The following is a 21,679-nucleotide window of genomic DNA, read 5'->3' on the forward strand; positions in this document are numbered from 1 at the left end:
AGACTGGATGCAGCTGAAACAGCTTTTTAGCTGGATGTAGTCCATACCTGTCAAGTTTTAGATTTAAAAATAAGGGATATTTTCCTCTGTCCACTTAAAGCTGTCCCACCAGCCCAACGAAGGTTCAGTATCCCTTACATTTTAAGACAGGTTTAAAAAAAAATCTAAAATAACCACATGTGAAACACTTACACTACAATTAGATTATCAGAATCTGAAATGTTGTGGACATTCCTACATATGTCATTCTTTTAATGCAGCCAAATTAAAAATCCTTATCTAGATATTTTAAAAAAAAGATTTCATGTCTTTTTGGCATAATGCACTCTTTTATATGATATATATATTTTTTATTTAATGGATTTAAAATTTAACAAAGGGTGCACAAATTCTACAAAATGACTGTAGGTGACCTAAAAAATAGTATCATGAGCTTTTACTAAAAGGACAAGGACCAGATATATTCCATCAGTAAAAATTAGTCCTAATGGGCCTACACAATTAATAATTTTTAATTAATACTTCTTTCTTTTGATCACTCCTGATCAGTTCAGTTCATTTCGGTCCTCTACAAATTTCTAGTTAAACTGAGTCACAAACTTTATTTTTATAATTTTAAAAGGTTTAATCTGTGTGTTTTTATTCGGAGACAAGTATTTTTAAGCAGCTATCAGAAAAATCTCATCATAGTTTCCATTAGCCTACCATTACATTTCTTTTAGAAAAATCGCTGTATATACAGATAGGTTTTAACATCAGCTGCTCCGACGTGCTGCCTGAACTCACCGCGACGGGGGGGCTTCCCCACACTGACCCTCCTTTGCAAGCTGATTGGCTGTTTCTCCTGAAAGGCGGGACTTTCTCCTTGAACCGGCTCCACGATTGGTTAAGAGACACAGAGCGGTCAGTGCCCTGTCTCCTCAATAATATATATATATATATATATATATATATATATATATATATATATATATATATATATATATATATATATATATATATATATATATATTATTTTAATATAATACGGGAAATTTACGGGAAAATAATAATACGGGAGGACGGCGGGAAAGAGGAGTAAAATACGGTAGGTTCCCGGCCAAAACGGGAGACTTGACAGGTATGATGTAACGTTAGTCAGGTCGTATTTACCAGTGCTGTTAACAGATGAAAAGTAATAAATGTCTGGCATCCTCGCTCAGCGTGTCTGGGGTGATATTTCCTTACTTTTCTTCTGTTTCTCCTGTTTTATTGGTTTAGATTATTTTTTACTGCATGGCCACAGTAACTATGCCTGAAACATGGCACTTTGGTGACGTCACACATAGCAAACACACGTGACCTCAGTAGCGGATACTCTGTAAAAGAGCAGGACGCCCTGAGCGCCACTCACGAGTCTCCTGTAGGGGAATCAGACGGAGGTATCTGGCAACCAAACACCAGCGTTCACTGTACTCCACCAGTCTTCGTCTCCTCCACAGAGATCATCACACCGGTAAGTCATGAGTCCTGAGCTGCTTTTATAGCGGACCCGGACAGTGTTTTACCTTATATATACCTGGAGGTGTGTGTGTAGAGAGAGAGAGAGAGAGAGAGAGAGGACAGAGACCTGCTGGCGGACTGAGACCCGCTCCTGATAGAGCCTCCAAACTCCCGCTGAAGCTGAGGAGCTAACCGGTTAGCGGTGCGGGGAGCTGGAGGATCAGCAGATTCCTACACACAGCTGTGTGTGTGTGTGTGTGTGTGTGTGTGTGTGTGTGTGTGTGTGTGTGTGTGTGTGTGTTTGTGTGATGTGGGCAGAGGTCTGTGGTTGTGGTTGAGTGCAGTGCTGAGACCTCCTCTTCCTCCACAGTGCTCCCAGTCCCACCACTCGCATGCTCCAGCTCAGCAGCTTTATCTAACTGTACCTATCATCATCATCATCATCACACTTCTGATCAGTGAAGAGTTCAGAAACGCTGCTTTCATTCATTCTCTTCCTCTAGTATAAGACCGGCGTGTCCTCTCACTGTCAATGAGGTATTAGCTCAACAGTACAGAGCTGTAGCTGCTCTTATCAGTCCTAATCAAATCCTCATTTTAATTAATCAGATTATGGGACAGTCTTCTCTGTAGGTAGTAGTGGAGTAAGTCTGTAAAACCACAAAACTCACCATGAGCAGCTCCCCGTGTTGTGAGGGGAAACACAAGGATTAGTTGGCCTCGACTGTAAGTCAAGACGAGCAGAGACACAAAGACTGAGAAAGTTTATTATACTGGGGCGCTGCTGACAGGAGCTTCACTCACAAAGCCTGTTCATCTGACTAGTGTTTCAGCAGTAACAGTGATCTGTGGCTCTGTGTGCAGGACATAAAGGAAAGACGTCACTGTGATGTGCACCGGTGTGAGATGTAAGGAAAAAACAGAGGACTGAATTACTGAATCTTGTGTGAGTAATTGTCAGTTCAGGACATGATCAGAGGGCAGCTGTGATTCAAAAGTGCTGTATTTTCAATCAGGTTTTAAAGGAATATATCAGCTTTACGTGTTTAAATCAATGAAGTTTAAAACTAGTGTGTTCCATTCACTTCCATCCATATTTACACTTTGAATTAAATTTACATTTCCATTTTAGTGTGCTGCTAACATGAATGAATGAATGAATAAAAGTTACACTTGTACATGGAATTGCATAATGTAATTGGTACAGGAACTAGTATTGTGGCCCAGGAGTTTTTTCCATGACCTGTTGGGTATATGTGTAGGGTCTCCTGCATTAAACAAGTTGCCAGAGTGTCCGAGTCTTTTGTCTGTTTACACAGACAATTCTAGCCAGATGCCGGTCATGATCATTACCACTCTTTTTGCATGTCCACTGTGGGTGGTAATGGCCACAATGACGTATCACTGGTGCACATGTGTCACTGTGGATCAAGCAATGTTAAATGCCAGCACAACTTCAGAAATGAAATGAACCATCCATCTGATATCCACTGTCAGACCTCACTACCAATCTAATAATTGCGTTGCCTTTCCACAAACAAGCAACACAATCCGATTTACTGCAGAACATCAGAGTTTGTCAGTAATCTGATCAAAACCTTTACCAGTGGCAGATTTAAAAAGGCACCTACTGAATACAATTGGGCCCTGCCAGCATGCAAAAAGCTATGATGTGCCATGTATGATTAAATAGTCTTCATCCTAGATTAATATTACTAATGAAATTGTTTTTAGGCTAAACTTTATCTTTACAGCTACAAAGAAAACTTGCTGTATTAGCTTCTCACATACGGAAGGTTACAGTATCTGAACATTGTCGAGGGTGTCTGGCTAAAACTGAAGCTGCTGTCATGTTGTCGTTTATTTACATATGAAAGGGCTTTTCAAAAACTGTAATTTTTTCCCCCTTAAACTTAACTAGATCCTAGCTAATGCTACTGCACACTGATTTGATGTGACGGGACAGCAGCACAGTATGCCAGTAGGCTTGTGGTGGGTGGTATTAAACCTACTGTTGAGCTCCAGTAGTATCACTTTTAGATTTTTATGCTCTGGTTTTATTGTTTATTTATAGTTATTGGTTTATACTAATTACAGCACATCTGATCCAACTAATAAGCCCTCACTGAGGCGAGCTGGGTGTGTTACAGGAGGAAAACAGTTAAACACAGTGTTGCACAGTGGTGACCCAGAACCAAGCTTGAGAACCTCAGATCTAGCTAGATGAAGAACCAATATAGCAATAGCCAAAATACTAAGTTTAAAAAGACTTAACATGGGTTTTCTTCCCATTAAAAACTATTATAAGGAAGCTTTACATGGCTTAATGTACTAAAACTCCAAGCTTTTCTCATTTATTACACTCCATAAGAAACTTCATCAAAATAATTAAGATAAGCATTAGCTTCTTTTGGTAACTGTTTTTATTTAGGTGGTCTTTGATGGTCAAAGAGGCTGGGAAGGTGCACATTCAGGTACCCTGGTAAACAGGTTGAATAGCTCAGCTCTTGGCCAGCACGGCATATGAGAATTTGAGTTTGATGTTGTAGCTGATCTGGCAGCATAACCAGGGTGGTTGACCAGTTAATTTACTACCAGTTTGATTAGTAAAAGTAACACAGGCTACACTGCTCAACATGACCAGACTGAAAGGGATTTTCACCTTACTTAAATGATCATCATTGAAGAAGGATAATAAACTAAAACGTGATACAGTCAGAGCATGAAAGCCAGTTTAATTTAAAATAATTACCATAATCAACAACTTCAACTTACTTTGATTATCATCAAATGCAGTTTTCTCCTATGTGAGGGTATCTATTTGGCAGCACATCACTTTTTCTCCACTGAATAGGCAACCATTCTCACGCATGTGGCTACACCCTTTACAGAACTGAATCACATTTAATCCACAGGCGTGGCACTTGTCGATTAACCAAGCTCTTTATCATGTTTCTCACCTGCAGTAAAACTCTGTACAGCATCCTACCGCATTTTCTTCTGGGCACCATTGTCTAGTAGGGCTGGCATAGAAGGCACTTCGTAACAGTACTCATTTTTATTTAAAGAGCAGAAATAAAAAAAACTATTACATTATTCTGATTTAAAGGTACATCATTATTTACTGCAAGAAGTGGCAGCTTAACAGTCATTTAATCACTTCTGTTTACCACAAGAAGGGCACCCAATAGGCCACATTTGTCTCATTTTGGCAGTATTTAAGGTGCACTTAAGGACATGAGGCAAAAGGCCATTGAAGTTTCCATTAATTTGAGTAAACAAATAGAGAAACTCTGTTTACGTAAGTCAGGTAAGAATCACATTTTTGCTTTGCAACAATCAAATAAACTCACAGGAGGAGACGTGCCGTAAAGATCAGGTCAACACCCAAATTTCATGCTAGAGGATAAAAGATTAATTGCTTTATTTTCAAATCCACCTAAAGTGTTTGGTTTTCTTAATGCAGGTTCTGTATTAGATATAGCATTGTTGGTATCATGATGTTTTATTAGCTTTCTCAATCTGTGGTTTAACATCCAATCAATCAGACAACTGCTAATTTTAAAGTGTGGCATTAAGATGTGGTTATCTGTTCCTTTATTACATCACACAGTCTATCACAACTCCAGATTCTGCTAAATCTTCCTGACTATCTTTTGCAGTCAAACAGTTGATTTATCTTTCTAGCAAATATAGACCAGTCTGGCAACAGGGATATTCAGAGGGACATTATAGTAGGGATGCAGTTATTAACACCTCATTACTAAAACAAACAAAGCTAGAAAGTCAGTAGTGCAAAACCACACATAGTGCTCACAGAAACTTTAGAGAAAAGTGAAATTAAACGAGTCATTCTTAATCATATTCCTGGTGAGTGGGTGAGGTGATGGCCTAAATGTCTGCTGCCTGCAGTGTAGTGGTCCACTGGCTCTTTTTACCGGGAAGTGATTTATCCATATTATCATATTAATTAAACATTTTATCCTTCTGTGAGTGATTTGACACATTTCCATCAACAGAGCCTGAGAGATAACTAATGGTTTAATGATTATCAACATGATGTAAATCATATGTCTTAACCACCAACGTCACAACTTGTGGAATCTGTTTCAAGCAGAAGTCAGTGTACATATTTACTTTGTACCACAGTTGTCTGTGTTTTTATGATTTGAATACAGTCAAATACACAAATCTAGACATCCCAAGTCAAATGATATGCATTGTTGATTTTATGAAAGTAAGCGCACACCCTCTACAGAGAACACACTTAACATTTTATCTCTATTTGATTTCCCAATTTGGCATAATGTTAAAAAATTATATTATTTAATATATTTTGTTTATTTTTTCTTATTGAATTATTTACAAAGGTAAACATGCGTCTTTTTATACGTCTTAGTTTTTCATGAGTAATGAAGGTCTTTGTCATCATGAAAATTAGGGCTACAAAATGATATTGTAATTATATTGGTATAAAGTAATCAATAATTGCTTTCTTTTTTTTAATTATTAACATCGGTCCGATGACTGGATATGGCCGATATTTTAAGCCAGTACTTGCTGATGTATAGACTGTATGTTGAAAAAGGACCAAGAAATGCTGTCTGCGCTACTATAGTCTCAAGAGACGCTTTCCATTTTATTGTTTGCATACAGCTGGTTGAAAGCTAAAATGGGAGGCAAATAAATGTTCCATTTTGTTTCTAAAATTTTACTGGGTGTCTAGTCTCTCTATAAGTTACAAATGTGTGTATCGTCATCAACATAGACAGATAAAGAGGTGCATCTTAAAAAAAATAATATTATTGAAATGTTACTTCCGTAATTTGGAAACCCATATATTATATAGATGTATTAAACACAGAGTGATCTGTTTTAAGTGTTTATTTCTTTTATTGTTGATGAGTATAGATTACAGCCAATGAAATCTCAAAAAATCAGTGTCTCAGAAAATTTGAATATTATATAAGAACAACTGGTACACAGTGTGGGCAGTGTGCCAAGTCCTGCTAGAAAATGAAATCCACATTTTCATTAAAGTTGTCAGCAGAGGGAAACATGAAGTGCTGTAAGATCCTGTGGGAAAACACTGCACTGACTTGATATAACACAGTGGCAGACATCCCAAGTTGCAAAAGTTGATTTCAGGGAGGTTACCCTAAGACCCCCCCGCCATAAAAAACAAAACAAAAAAAAACTTGCACACACACAAAGGATAACGAAACTTTACTTTATATTAATTAATTTTACTTTTTTTTTAATTAAATTTTGAGTATTCAGAGGTGAAATGAGTTTTATCTCTTTTTGGAAGGCCCTGCCTCTGCTTTCCTTTTTTTTCTTTTTGAGAAAAGCCTTTATTTGACAAAGTCAAATTATATTGACAGTTACAATATCACAAAAAAATTGCACAACATCAAAAACATTTCATATCATATTACAATAATTATTAATATTGCCTCCGCCATGATCTGCTTTCTCTCACTCACTGAACAAATCCCGTCCGGGAGGGGGGAAAAACACTGCCCGCCCACACTAAAAACTGATTGGCTGTCTCACAGACTCTTTGCAGAGAACAGGCCAATGAGAACCCTCTCTGTTTTTTCTCTCCTCCTCACACACGATTAGAGAAAAAAAGTCTGTGGCCTGTGTGCGTTTGTGCACTCGTTCTGAATTCCGGGAGATTATATGTGACTCTCGGGCATCAGGGAGCCACTACCCAAATGCGGGAGACTCCCGCAGCTTCAGGGAGACTTGGTTTGTCTGCAGTGGATCAACACCAGCAGATGACATGTCTCTCCAAACCATCAGTGATCATCAGTAAATTTTGCATTTTATTTGTAAATCAAGGGAGCAGAGTGTGGAGGAAGAGTGGGGAGGCTGCTTGAGGTCTAGTATGAAGTTTCCACAATCAGTGATGGTTTGGAGAGACATGTCATCTGCTGGTGTTGATCCACTGTGTTATCAAGTGTTTTACCTAATTAAAACTTGCTCTTTTGCTTATTGTTCTACACTTAATGATTAGTACATTACTTTAGATAAGGCCCAGATTCTAAGTGTTTTGTTGTGGGCCTGTAAATGCCTGACTTAATTTGTTGTATCTTTACAGGTTGGAAAAATAATTCAGAATACCTGCTGGAAGCCGAGAACACGCATAATAAATAAAGTCTGTTAAAATTAAGTATTATTGAGTAAAAACAAACCCAACTGAATGGTAAAAACAGCCCAGCACTGAGGCACAGTAATCAAATATTTGAACAGCTCTTATGAACTGATGTGCTGATGTATGTGGTGATTTATATGTTATGTATGAAATTGTACGTGTGTACTTTTGTGATGTGTGTATCTGTGCCTGGACATGTTTCATTCTTTTTATTTATATTGATACAATGTATTTTAAACAGGCTTCAGATATAAATGGTAAAAAATACCCCAAAATGTTAGTAATTGTATGTGTTGTAATGTATGTTTTATATATGTTCTTTTTTATTGGCAGTGGCATTTTTATTTATTGATTTATTGTGTATATTGGTAAATTGTCTCATCCACTTTGTGCAGTGTACCAGGTCCAACATTGTCACAGAAAGCTTACCCTGGATAATTGTTCAACTTTTCTTTCCAAACATGCATCTGGCCATTGTGGGAAACAGTTCAGTCCGTGTTATCTAGCCATAAAACTTTCTTTCAGGAGTCTTCAACTTAGTACCTGTGGTTCAGCTGCAAACCTTGATTTTGGAGCTGGGGCTGCTTTATTGGGCAGAAGTTTTTCACAAATCACAAAGAGCTTAGTATTGCCGTGTCCAGGATGGGGGTGTGCAAACCTTTGACTACAAATGTGTGTTTAAAATATACCGCTTTTCAGTGACTCCACTGGCATTTGTTTTAAATACGAAAAACTAGTCCTTCAGGATTTATTGTTTAGTTTTAAAGTTTGAGCTGCAAAAGCCATGTGTAGTACACTTTATGCAAAGTATGAACTTTGTGCTTTTTTTTCTTTTCAGATGGCAGGAAAAACTGGGTCCATGCGTGTGATGGTGACAGGTGGGAGTGGTCTGGTGGGAAAAGCGATAGAGCATGTGCTGAAGGAGGAAGGAGGAGCAAGAGAAGAGGAGGAATGGATTTGTCTGTCCTCCAAAGATGCAAACCTAATGTAAGAACACACACTTTTTTGTCGACTGTGGACCATGGTAGTAGTAGTTCTGTTGTTGGTCCTGGCATTCAGAAATCCGATTTACATCAGTCGGTTCTCCTGAAGACCAACATTTATTTCCTCATTTGTTTTTCTGTATATTTAATAAACTATGACCAAAGAGTTACCTAAATTAATTTTTAGTTCTTATTTGTTAATTTTAAAATACAAATTTTGGAAAAAACACTAGAATGTGCTTAGTGTCCTTGTGCTATTAGCATAACCGTCATGTTTCAGCTATTTTTCATGTTTTTGCTAAATTTATGCAAAAAACTCATACCTATTACTTTCAGTCCTGTTATCTAAAACAAAAAGAGTAACAGGAGTGAGTATTGTCCCCTGGTTTATTGATTTATTAATGTGAATATTAGTTAATGTAAACCACTCATTTTACAGTTCTGTTTGGTTCATAATTTATTAATTTGTTTAATAAATTCCATAAAAGTAAATTTGATCAATTTCAGGTTTGGGTCTTCTTGATAAGATAAAAATAACTTTGCATCCTTTAGAAAAATATTATGCATGCATATAAATCTATAGTGATATTTTTTTGTAATAAACATCAATTATTTGAACTTGCAAGTCAACCATTTCTTTAAAATTGAGACTTTCTTCAGAGGAAATCAAAGGAATTAGTGGACATTCTTTTAAACATGCTTTTTAAATGCCGCATAAGTTTTGGTAACAGAACTGAAAAAAATGTAACCTTTCAAACCTTGTAAATAATTAAGTAAAGCTGCCTGAGATTGACCAGTACATTCAGTGAAATGGCCCATATGCAAATATTCATGAGCTTCACAGACACAAACACACCTGTGTTGTCGTTTTAGTGATGTAGCCGAAACAACAGCTCTGTTCCAGAAACACCGTCCCACACACGTCATTCATCTAGCAGCCATGGTGGGGGGGCTCTTTAAAAACATGAGACAGAACCTGGACTTTTGGGTAATTATACTGAAAGTAAACATAAATAATATACATTTTAACTGTACTTTAAGGTCTTGTATGTATTGCTGAGTTACTGTATTATATTTCAGAGAAACAACATGTACATCAATGACAATGTGCTACAAGCAGCTCATGATTTTGATGTGGTAAAAGTCGTATCCTGTTTGTCCACTTGCATCTTTCCAGACAAAACCACATACCCCATTAATGAGACCATGGTATGTATCCTCGGCTATATATTTAAACAATGTGTATTATTTCCACAAACCGAGGTCAGCCTCCTCAAAGCAGTTTCTACAGCATTCACTTTAATAATAATCATGTGAATAAGTTCAGAACTCACGCTACCAGTGTTTGCTCAGTTAATCAAAATGTTTGTTTTTCACACAGGGCAATGTACTCATCTATGTGTGAAAAAAAATCTTAAAAAACATAATGACATAATGTAAACAAAGCTTGATTTTAACACACATGCCTCCAGGATATGAGGATGTTTGCAGTATTAATCTTGGACCTCACCAGTTTCACCAGTTTCCAGTGTTGATTAAATGGGTTGCTTTACAGTTTGTTAATCGTGGGCGAGGCAGAAACTGGTTTCCCTTTTAGAAGTTTGGGTGTGCTGACATTAAGTGATATTAGTTTTTTTTTTTTTTTTTAAATAAAAGGCAACAGCACAATGTGTTTTTATAATAATGGCATTGCCCTGGACTGTATTTGCATCATAATTACACACTGTGTATTAAAATAGCAGCATTTGAACAAAGTCTCTGTATATATGCACACTTAGACACTGTATTAGCTTAATGTATTAGACCTTCACCTCAATACTATCTGTTTTGTATGTCTCAGATTCACAATGGTCCTCCTCATGAATCTAACTTCGGTTATGCGTATGCAAAGCGAATGATTGATGTCCACAACAGGTAAGTAAATGTCTCTTGGTCTTTGTACTGGCATCTGTAAATAAAATATTTTGACATTGGTTCTTTAAATAGTATAAGGTAACTATATATACAAATGGGTTCTTTCTTCAACATGGTCAAATACAAGTACATTTGAGCTTCATTTAAACAGCAAAACTGGATAAATTACTTTTAAACATAAATTGTAAAATGTACAAATGAAAAAAAAGTATTTCTTCTGAGGAAAAATAAGGACACACCACCATTTGTTTACTAATTACAGTTGCAGTTACAGGTGCTTTTTTTTATTGTTGAAGCAAGTAGATGTCAATGTCAAGGCCCACAGAGCTCTCTGACCTGGCCATGGAGGTTGTAGATTGATGCAGATGAATCTAGAAAGAGGTTTAAAAAGATTAGCCCAGTAGCAGACCACAACATTTTATATAGAATTCTCCCACAATCCTACAAATATTATCACAGGAACTACAGGTAGCTTTTTTATTTCAGCCAAAGGGAGTAAAAAAATCCACAAAAATCTTTCTAGTCTCACCGTACTGTTTAAATGAAGCTCGTTAAAATATATTTAAACATACATTTTATGAGGAGGTCAGGATGCCAGGAGGTCACCCAAACTTATCCCCAGCTCCCCAACTCTAGATCACTGTAGTTAATGTCATTAGGCATGGTGTCAAAAGGTTCATGTTTATCTGCTCCAAACAGTCCTATTCTTTACAGGGGCGAGTCACGCCATTGCTGTGTCAACAATAGGTGCAACTTAAAGCAGCTGAATGCTTTTATTAGATAAGGTGTCTGCAAACATTTGGACATTGCAGTGCATTATAATGAATGTACTTCAATTCCTGACATCAGATCAGTGCCATTCCTTTTGGTAACCCAGAGTAACACCACATACCATCTCTAAAACTCTGAATACTTGGTTATGTTCACATTACAATCTTCACGCTGATTTTTTTCTCATGGTTAGTCTATCAATGTTCAGATATAAATAAGGAAGCAAGTTATTGTCTCCCAAAAAGTGAGTACATCCCTCACATTTCTTAAATATTTTAACATATATTTCCATGGGACAACACTATAGAAATGAAACTTGAATAACTTGGATATAGTAGTGTAGTAAGTAATAATATATGTATACTATTTACTAATAATAATGGAGGCCACACAAAATATTGAGATTTGTTGAACAGTTTATACATACAGTTATTTTTAGAAGACAGGAAATCTATTCTACTGTACAAGCTGTACATTGACTAGTTATTTCGAGTCTCAGTTCTATAATGCCCTCCCAAGTAAATATATAATAAAATATTAGCAGAAATGTAAGGGGTGTGCTCACTTTTGGACGTACTGTATATGACACACATGCATATGTGCAAATAGCAAAGGAATTCATACAGTTTGGAAAATATCAGTGCTGCTGGGTCACATGACTTTGTGGTGTACATTAATGTTATCGTGTTATTTTGTGGCTTATATTCATAAGATATCTGGTACTTTCGGACACTGACAGAATAAAGAGATCACTGAAGTAAAGTATTTATCACTTTATTGTTGTGTTGTTTGTCTGTTTTTTTTTTTTTGTACAGAGCATATTTTACACAGTATGGTCGGCGATACACATCTGTTATCCCTACAAACGTGTTTGGGCCACACGACAACTTCAACATAGAGGATGGTCATGTACTGCCTGGACTTATACACAAGACCTACATAGCAAAGAGTAAGAAGTACAGTTCTACTTTATCCACACACATTCTCACTCTCGCTCTTTCCCTCTCTTTTTTTCCTTTTTCTTTATTTTTATTTTGCCCTGTTGCCCTCTCTCAATTTGTCCAGTGGAATATCTGGTTGACCCACAAGGTGTACAATAGCTTCTTTGAGTAACAGTTTCTTCAGACACCTGAATACTGCAACCCCCTTTGCATATATTTTTTCTTAAAGTATTTAAGGTACTTTAGGGACTTCTGGAAGTAAGTCCAGTCATGGACTTCATTTAAAATGGACAGTCTGTTTTGGAGTGTATAATTAAATTAAAAAGTCAAAACTCACAACATTTATAAATATTGTAAATAAATTTTGATTAACATGTTACATTGGCATCTGTCAAGGGGTGTGATATACAGTCTTGGGGAAAAAATAGGAAAAATAGAAGTTGTTGAACAAAAAACAACTCTCAATTTGAGTAGGATCTGCTCCTAATGTTGTAGTTCCAGGACTCTTACAGAGCTTTTGTGAAGTTCCCCAACAGATCAGGAATATCTTGATTGCACAGTATGAGGCCAATCAAATAATTTTTTTATTGTGACATCCCATTAACACAGGTGTAAAGGTGGCCAGTCCTGCACAGTAGTAAAACACAGTATATACAAAATAACAATACAGCAAATATACAGTGTTTATTTTTTTTTTCTCTCCAGGTTTGTCACTCTTAAATGTTTCAGATCCTCAAACAAATGTGTGTCTTTGACTAATATTTAAATTTGTTTAATGATCTGAAACATCTAGTGACAAACGTGCAAAAAAAATAAATCATTAAGGGGCCAGCACTTTTTTTTGTATATACATACTTACACATAAATTTTTGCACTGCTGGTATTCCTTTGATGATGTTAATCTTTAAATCTAGACAATGAATATGTGTATGTAAAGACCTACAATCTCTGTAACACTGTGATCATAGTCTGCTACAACTTCAAATCTAGAGCTTCGGTCTGGGAACATCTTTGGCATCTATTTTGTATTCACAATACACCACATCTTACATAAGCAAAGGAAACAATATGTTGTAATCAGAAAACTCTTAAACAAATGTTTGTTTCTGTGTGTGTTTAAGAGGAGGGAACAAGTCTGCAGGTGTGGGGTTCTGGTCGCCCCCGGAGACAATTTATCTATTCCTTGGATCTAGCTCGTCTCATTCTGTGGGTTCTTAGGGAATACAATGAGGTGGATCCCATCATATTGTCAGGTATGCTTTGTATTTATATTAAATGGTATGACAAAGTTTGGGCCACCCTGATGATTTTCATAATTTTCCTTTATAAATGAAGTGAAATGACGTTTATAGGATTTACCGAATGTGTGCAATAATTTTAAAAACACAACAGAAAAATTACATCAATATTTAGTAGATCCTCCTTTTGTAGAAGTAAGTCTCTAAACACTTGCTATAGCTTCCAGTGTTTAAGTATTCAGCCCTGATGCAACTTGAACAAATTCTTGAACGTTGTTCTCAATAATCTGCTGATATTGACTGGAATCAATGCAACTCTCAACTTTAACAAGATTCCAGTACCTGCACTGATCACACAGCCCCACAGCATGATGACCATCACCACATTTTACTGAGGGATTTTACTGTGTGTTTGTCTTGGAATGCTGTGTTCTTTTTCTGACATGCATACCATCCTTCACATAACTCAATTTTATTTTCACCAGTCCACAGAACCATTGTTAAGGTGTAAAAAAACAGAAAAACATTGTGTTTTACTCGCTTGCTTTATGATAAACACACACAGACTTTTTGTTCCTTTTGTCCTTTTATGGCTTGATTCCAGTGGCCCGTAGAAGCAGCCTTGTAGTGTTGAACTGTAATTTTCTCTGTAATGTTCTCTTCTATATGTGATATGAGCAAATACTCTGTAACCTTCACACCTTCAAGGTACTGCCCCTTCCTGCTGGCTGAAGATCAGATCAGGGCAGGGAATATTGAATCCGGGAAAGGGTGAAGGGCAACCAGCCAACTTTATACCTTTTCAACCTTATTCCAAAATGAAGCTGGCTCCTCCAAATGTGCTTTAGCTTACCCTAAGTGACTCTGTTTGTGGTGTGTGCTCAGTGTGTGTTCTGCACAGTGGACACTGACAGCTGATATCTCTGAGAGCTTTTTGTATCTTTCCCCTAAACCATGATGTTGAACAATCTGGGTTTTTAGATGATTTGAGAGTTGTTTAGAGGCTCAGATTTTGCCACTCTTCAGAGATGATGCAAAGAGGAGAAGAACTCTCAATTGGCAACATGAACCCTTTCTCATAATTGGATTCACCTGTGTTTGTAGGTCAAGGGTCAATGAGCTTACCAAATAATTTAGTGCTAAATTTATTCATATCAATAAAATGACAAATGTGCCCAAATTTATGCACCTGCCTAATTTTATTGATATAATTACTGCCCACTTTCTGTAAATCCTATAAACTTCATTTCACTTCTCAAATATGACTGTTTTAATCTGTTATATGATATATTTAACAGTTAAAAAGCTTCGTGGGACAGTAAAAAAGCTTTCCCGGTACAGTTAAAAAGCTCCGCGGGACAGTAATAAAGCTCTGCGGTACAGTTAAAGAGCTCTGCGGTACAGTTAAAGAGCTCTGCGGGACAGTTAAAGAGCTCTGCGGGACAGTTAAAGAGCTCTGCGGGACAGTTAAAGAGCTCTGCGGGACAGTTAAAGAGCTCTGCGGGACAGTTAAAGAGCTCTGCGGGACAGTTAAAAAGCTCCGCGGGACAGTTAAAAAGCTCCGCGGGACAGTAATAAAGCTCTGCGGTACAGTTAAAGAGCTCTGCGGGACAGTTAAAGAGCTCTGCGGGACAGTTAAAAAGCTCCGCGGGACAGTTAAAAAGCTCCGCGGGACAGTTAAAAAGCTCCGCGGGACAGTAATAAAGCTCTGCGGTACAGTTAAAGAGCTCCGTGGGACAGTTAAAGAACTCTGCGGGACAGTAAAAAAGCTCCGCGGGACAGTAAAAAAGCTCCGCGGGACAGTAAAAAAGCTCCGCGGGACAGTAAAAAAGCTCAGCAGTACAGTTAAAAAAGCTCTGCGGTACAGTTAAAAAAGCTCTGCGGTACAGTTAAAGAGCTCTGCGGTAAAGTTAAAGAGCTCTGCGGTACAGTTAAAGCTCTTACTGTCCCAAATATTCACAGCCCTAGTAAATACTGTAAGTAAATCGTACACATGACTGTTTCATAGGCAGTTAAATAGATTCTTTCTTTCTGTCTTTCTTTCTGTCTTTCTTTCTTTCTTTCTTTATTGATCCCAGAGGGGAAATTGTGGACATCCAGCAGCGGGTATACACAGTACACAAAAGTAACTAGGAAGGATAAGTTAAAACAACTTATAAAAATACTAATACCAAAAAATGTGTTGTACTAATCCCTTAGCTCTGTACTGTATTTAAAAAAATGTTCTGTCTCTGTTTGCACTTATTAAGCATAGGCTTAATATGACTGATTATGGTTTTACATAGTTAAATTACAAGAGATTTAGGAGAAAAAACACAAACCATAGTGTTAATATGACTGGTTGTAGTTTGCACTACCTAGAAAAGTTTTATTTTTATTTTTTATTCTTATTTCTATTTCTTATAGAATCAATGTGTGAGAGAAACCAGTCTGTTAAGGTTGCGTTATGATTTTGTCAAATAAAACTTGTTTTCAAGCCATTTTTCATTTTTGACGTTTTCTTTAAAATGTTATTTTTAAATCTCGTCTCCTCTCGTGAACCCAGTATTGTGTCTCGTCTCGTCTCGTGATATTTGTGTCTCGTCACACCCCTATTGGCCAACGTCATATCCAAATGTGATTCTTCATGATTGGGATTGTGTTCTGAGGGTTGTACCCATGCCTTTTTCCTCCTTTAAACACATAACCTTTTCCCATGCCTATTCTGGATTATCCAGGTGGTCATTGGTAAACTTCAAACGGGCATGTGTTGGTGTGAGCAGGGGGACCTTGCAACTTTTTTTAATTCTTTTTTTTTTCTTTTTTTCTCTACATTTCCCTTCCTTTCTAGTTGGCGAGGAGGATGAGGTGTCCATTAAAGAAGCAGCAGATGCAGTTGTTGAAGCTTTGGAGTTCAAAGGAGAAGTGGTTGTATCCTTTTACTCATTAAATATGAACAGGGGCCTTGACTAAGATCATGATGGCTCAGTATTATAGTTAAAGGTAGTGTGTTGAAGCAGGGAAAACCATAAAATGTGCAGGGTAGTTTAACTCCGATACAAGATTTATTTTTTTACTTAGCCTTAGCTTTTCAATTACATCCTCACATTACATTGCACTTAGATGTTTATTGATTTACTGCATAATCATTTTTATGCTATTAATTTATTAATTTTAATTTATTATTTATGTTTAGCTTTATTTGTGCTAGAAGACAACTGGAAGACTTTACGTTTCGGTTGTAGGGTTGTTTTTTCACCCCTTACAGTGTCAGCCTTGATATTCTGTCCTCAGTATGACACAAGCAAAGCTGATGGTCAGTTTAAGAAAACTGCCAGCAATGCTAAACTCTGCAAGTACCTTCCTGATTTCACCTTCACACCATTCCACAAAGGTAAGCATCTTCACACAACCACAGAAATGTATACTGTTCCTGTAAATAAAAAAACAGGTAGTCATAGTTTTCATGTTTTATTTGCATCTGCAGGTGTCCTTTGCATTGTGTCAGTTTCATGATTCCCAAATGCACCCGCCTGGAATTACTTCCAGTAATAAGTTCAGTAAAAAGTTAAGGCTGATTTGTGTAGTAACTACACTGTACTTTAACCAAGTATGTGATGTGTGAACGTCCCAACCTCAGTAACTGCTGCTGCACTGTTTCAGGTGGACTTTTGCTGATATGTTCTTATAAATACTTTTTTTGCTTATGAAGAATAATACATTAAAACTAAGACGATGCAGGTATTCATCTTTTTTTTTTTTTTGGATTCTTGTGCAGCTAGCTTGCTGTGATTTCTCATAATTCGTGTGTATGCCTCTAAAATAAATCTCTAAAATAGACATTTAGGCATGAACACCTAAAATGGAGGCAGTAGGGCTGAGTGGTAGGGGCAACAGGTGAAATGAGACTGGTGTACTGTTAAATTGTGCTGCTTTTTTCAGTCTATTTTTAACTATTTTTCAGCCATCAAGGAGACATGTGACTGGTTTGTGGCCAACTACAACACCGCTCGCAAATGAGGATGGTGCTAGCTGTCTTACAGCAGGATGATGATAAGTTACAGCACAAATGTTGGACTTATTGCACTGTGAAACAGCCACCAATACTTGAGTAAAGTATTGAATAAATAGCTTAAAATGCTATAATGGAAAAAGCCTTAAAGGTACAAAGCGGGGAGTTTTTGCTGTTCAATTAGGAGATCATTATACACTTGCTGGAATTATCACAAATGATGGACATTCAACTTCCATTTATGATTCTGACAGGAAAACTATTTTTCTCTCTCTATTAGACATAAATAGTAGTTTATGAAGTAAAAAGTGTTATTTGATTGGCTTATGTGTCTTTTGTTAAGAATATATAACAAACCATGTTTATTTTCTTTGTTAAATTACAAGTTCAGACATTTCCTTTTGTATGTTACATAATGTTATATTTTTAACTGTTGTTCTTTTTAACCTTACATCTGCTTTTAAACTGGTTCTCATAGATGGTTGTGTGTTTATATGAAGACTTTAATGTTAAACATATTTGTTACTATAATAAGTACTATAATTTATGTTGGGTGAATAGTTTAACTAATGAGCCTTTGTGTGAGACCTTTCTTTATTCTGAAACTTTACAGTATGAGATACTTTTCTGTAAAAATATTAAGCCTTTTTAAATGCTTATTAGTAATACAGATACTTGCCAAAAAGTAATGTGTGTTTTCATTCTACATTCCTTCTGTTAGCAGTGTGCATCATTTATAGTTTTTTTGATTATTGTTATTTTTTTCTCTCTAAATCATGTTCTTTTAGATTCTTAATTAGAATTAAAGATAAACTTTTTCCTTCAGAACACATGGTAACCTGTTAGAGGTCTATATTTCAGTTTAGTTAAGCAATCCTGGCCAGTTAGATAAAAACTAGTTTTTTGACACCTTCAACATTTCAATGAATAATACATAACATGTTGAGATGAAATCTAGATACTGAAAACGAGAGCTGTGGTCTAAGATTTACATACACTTTAAATATTACTTTATTAGTATTGATATTTCCTAAATGTCTTTATTTGTACTTGTCTGTCCTTACTTAACTGACACTAACTGGTACCTTTTCTACACTGACAAATAGTTTGTAAATAGATTCTGAGCTGAAGTACACAGCAACAGATCCAGGATTTTACTTGACAGTACTATTCTGAAGAATACACATACATTTCCCCATGTTTGTCACGCCTTAAATGTTCCAGATCTTTAAACAAGTTTAAATGTTCGTTAAAGACAACACAAGTAAACACACAATGCAGTTTTTAAATGAAGGTTTTCATTATTAAGAAAAAAATCCAAACCATGTGTGAAAAAGTAGCGTAACTGATTTATCACACCTAAGTTCAGTTTCTCTAGTCACATCCATGCCCGATTATTGCCACACCTGTTCTCAATCAAAAAAATCAGTTAAATAGGACCCGCCTGAAAAAGCGAATCAAACCAAAAGATACTCAAAAGCTCGACATCATGCCGAGATCCAAAGTGATTCAGAAACAAAGAGAAAAAAGTCTGGAAAAAATTATAAAACTATTTATAGATTTTGGCAATACAGCAAACCCCAATATAAATCATGATCAATTAAGAAATACAGTAGACTGGAAAAAAAGTGTCAATACGAAAACCACTGCTGAGCAAAAAGAACATTAAGTCTCAATTTTGAAAACATCTTGATGATCCCAAGGACTTTTGGGAAAAATACTCTGTGGACTGACAAGACAAAAGTTTAACTTTTTGGAAAGTGTGTGTCACATTATATCTGGTGTAAAATTAACACAACATTTGAGAAAAAAAGATTATCATACCTACAGTAAAACATGGCGGTGGCAGTGTGATGGTCTGGGGTTGCTTTGCTGCGTCAGGGCCTGGAAGATTGCTGTGATAAATGAAACGATGAATTCCACTGTCTACCAAAAAGTCCTAAAGTAGAATGTCTGGCCATCTGTTCGTGACCTCTGAAAGCTGAAACAAACTTGGGTTCTGCAGCAGGACAATGATTCAAAACACACCAAGTCCAACCTCTGAATGGCTGAAGAAAAACAAACTGAAGACTTTGGAGTGGCCTAGTCTAAGTCCTGACCTGAATCCTATTGAGATGCTGTGGCAGAAGTATAAAAAAGGCAATTGATGCTGGAAAATCCTCCAATTCCCCCACAGTGCTGTGAAAAACTGTAAGGTGTAAGTTACTGCAAACACTTGATTGCTGCTGTTAAGGGCAGTCCAATCAGTTATTAAGTTTAGAGGGCAAACACTTTTTCACACAGGACCATGTAGGTTTGGATTTTTTCTCACTTAATAATAAAAACATTCATTTAAAATGTATTGTGTTCACTTTTGTTGTCTTTCACAAATATGTAAATTAGTTTGATCTGGTGAAACAAAAAAGTAAGAAAGAAGTAAGAAGAAATCAGTAAGGGGCAAACACTTTTTATCACTAAACGTTGATAAAGACCAGGTAAATGCATATTTTAGAGCAATTTTATTCATATGGTTTGTTTGTTCTTGCCTAAATCAGTAAATGAATTGAGAATAAACTTTATGCATTTTCCTCTTGGTTTGTTTTGTTTATGGGGGGATAGTGCAATAAATGCATCACAACAAACCATGTAAGCTCGATCTCTTCGTTTACTGGTCAGAGACTGGGGTTATGTCTCTTTGCAGGTGGTGTAGTAGAGCCAGTGTTGTGCCGAATTCAGTGATTTTTTCCATCTTGAAATGAATTCTGGTGATATTTTGGAGCAGTGAGACATGGCATAATTCTAAATAAAAGACACTTAATTTGCCTACTCGCGTAGCTCACAAGCTCAGACGCAGACAGTGTGCAGACCTGTTTACCTTTTTCTGGGCAGTCATATTGTGCACAACCCCTGAGAGCTGCCTGCTTTGTTAGCTATGAAACAAAAGGACCTAATGGCCACAACTTAATGGCTGTGATTTAATTAACTAGTTCCCCTGCCTAGTTAATAATTTGTGGCCACACCTTAATTATCTCATTCCCACACATTAGTATCATGTTCCCATTCTTTAATTATCTTGTACCCAGGCATTAGGTTCTCGTTTCTACGCCTTAAGTCATGGCCACTCATTAATTTTTTGTTAACCGGGACTGAGAAAACCATAACCACATAACCACCATAACCATATTTGTAAGTAAAGTAATATATAAAGGTGCTTTTCATGGCGGAGGTGCTGAATTTGAACTCTTGTTTATGGAGAGCCTGGCTATTTCTTATCCTACCCTTAATATCAGAAAATAACTGCACACCGCCAAAGGAGCCTGCGAGTGAGTCCTCAGTGAATGGGTGTAAATGGAGCTAATCCACTAAAAACTACTTGTTCTTTTAATTATGGAAAATAGAACAAAGGATTTTCCTAAAACAAAAACACACAAAAGGAGCATACCTGTATGTTTCCATTTTTATAAAAAAAAATCTAAAATTTTAAATCTACATTTTTTTGGCAGTAGACACACAGATGTGCTTGTTGCAGACTTGTTGGTGAGGTGATGCTGTATATTGGTGAGTTACAAACAAATATGTTTGTTCACACTTAGATCCACAAACGAGACTAAGGCTTGCTCAGTCACTACAGCAGCAACATACGCATTTAGACAAATCTGCTCTGTTCCAGGCCAGAGTTCAGGCTTAGCTCAGCTCGTTCACTGCAATTGGATGGGCCATACAATGTGACTGGCTGTGGGGAATCATGTTGTGTGTGTGTATGTATGTATATATATATCCATGCTTCTCTTAAATATCCATTTAATGCTCTCGGGCTTTACATTCATTACTAACGTTAGCTTTTGGGTTCGTGGGTCACAAAAAAGTAGAATAAGATGAATAGTATGTTTACTGCTGTAGTAATGATTAAGGATGCTGTCACACATTACAAATACCTGCCTTTATGCTGAAATACTTTGTTTTTTGCCCTTTGTTTGAAATTACTATAGAAAAACTTATTGTTGTCATTAAACAGATTAATTTAGATATTTTATTTGTTTTTAAACAACTATGATAAAGGATTTTATACACAAAAGTATATTTTTTGTTTACCTGCATAATGTTAGATTACATTAGTTTGTTGGCTATTGCATAGTATTTACAATATATTGGTAAATATTGCTTGTAAAAAATGTAACTATAATTCATAGTCCTCATAGTGTGCATTTTTTGGCCTTGTC

At 36.5% G+C, this 21,679-nt stretch overlaps 1 protein-coding gene across 2 annotated transcripts; it reads left to right on the forward strand.

Moving 5' to 3' along the window:
• Positions 1-1,344: 1,344 nt before the first annotated feature.
• LOC103038071 (GDP-L-fucose synthase) lies at positions 1,345-19,819 on the forward strand. Of its 2 annotated transcripts, XM_022665653.2 has the most exons (11): positions 1,345-1,495; positions 2,347-2,428; positions 8,481-8,629; positions 9,499-9,613; positions 9,706-9,834; positions 10,466-10,539; positions 12,126-12,259; positions 13,373-13,504; positions 16,320-16,399; positions 16,763-16,862; positions 17,433-19,819. In XM_022665653.2, exons 3-11 carry the CDS (start codon positions 8,481-8,483, stop codon positions 17,486-17,488), a joined length of 969 nt encoding a protein of 322 aa, XP_022521374.1. In that variant the 5' UTR covers positions 1,345-1,495; positions 2,347-2,428; the 3' UTR covers positions 17,489-19,819. The 2 variants fall into 2 exon arrangements, with proteins under 2 accessions (XP_022521374.1, XP_007255697.1); XM_007255635.4 differs by lacking the exon at positions 2,347-2,428.
• Positions 19,820-21,679: the final 1,860 nt, after the last annotated feature.

The sequence above is a fragment of the Astyanax mexicanus genome, chromosome 1 (assembly GCF_023375975.1).
Source record: "Astyanax mexicanus isolate ESR-SI-001 chromosome 1, AstMex3_surface, whole genome shotgun sequence".
Lineage (NCBI taxonomy): Eukaryota > Metazoa > Chordata > Actinopteri > Characiformes > Acestrorhamphidae > Astyanax > Astyanax mexicanus.

Bases quoted from the DNA above. Each gene is read 5' to 3' on its own strand.
- LOC103038071 (XM_022665653.2), top strand. From the start codon at position 8,481: ATGGCAGGAAAAACTGGGTCCATGCGTGTGATGGTGACAGGTGGGAGT. The intron at 10,540-12,125 runs GTAAGTAAATGT...TTTTTTGTACAG, and splicing joins ATGATTGATGTCCACAACAG to AGCATATTTTACACAGTATG. The intron at 13,505-16,319 runs GTATGCTTTGTA...CTTCCTTTCTAG, and splicing joins GGATCCCATCATATTGTCAG to TTGGCGAGGAGGATGAGGTG.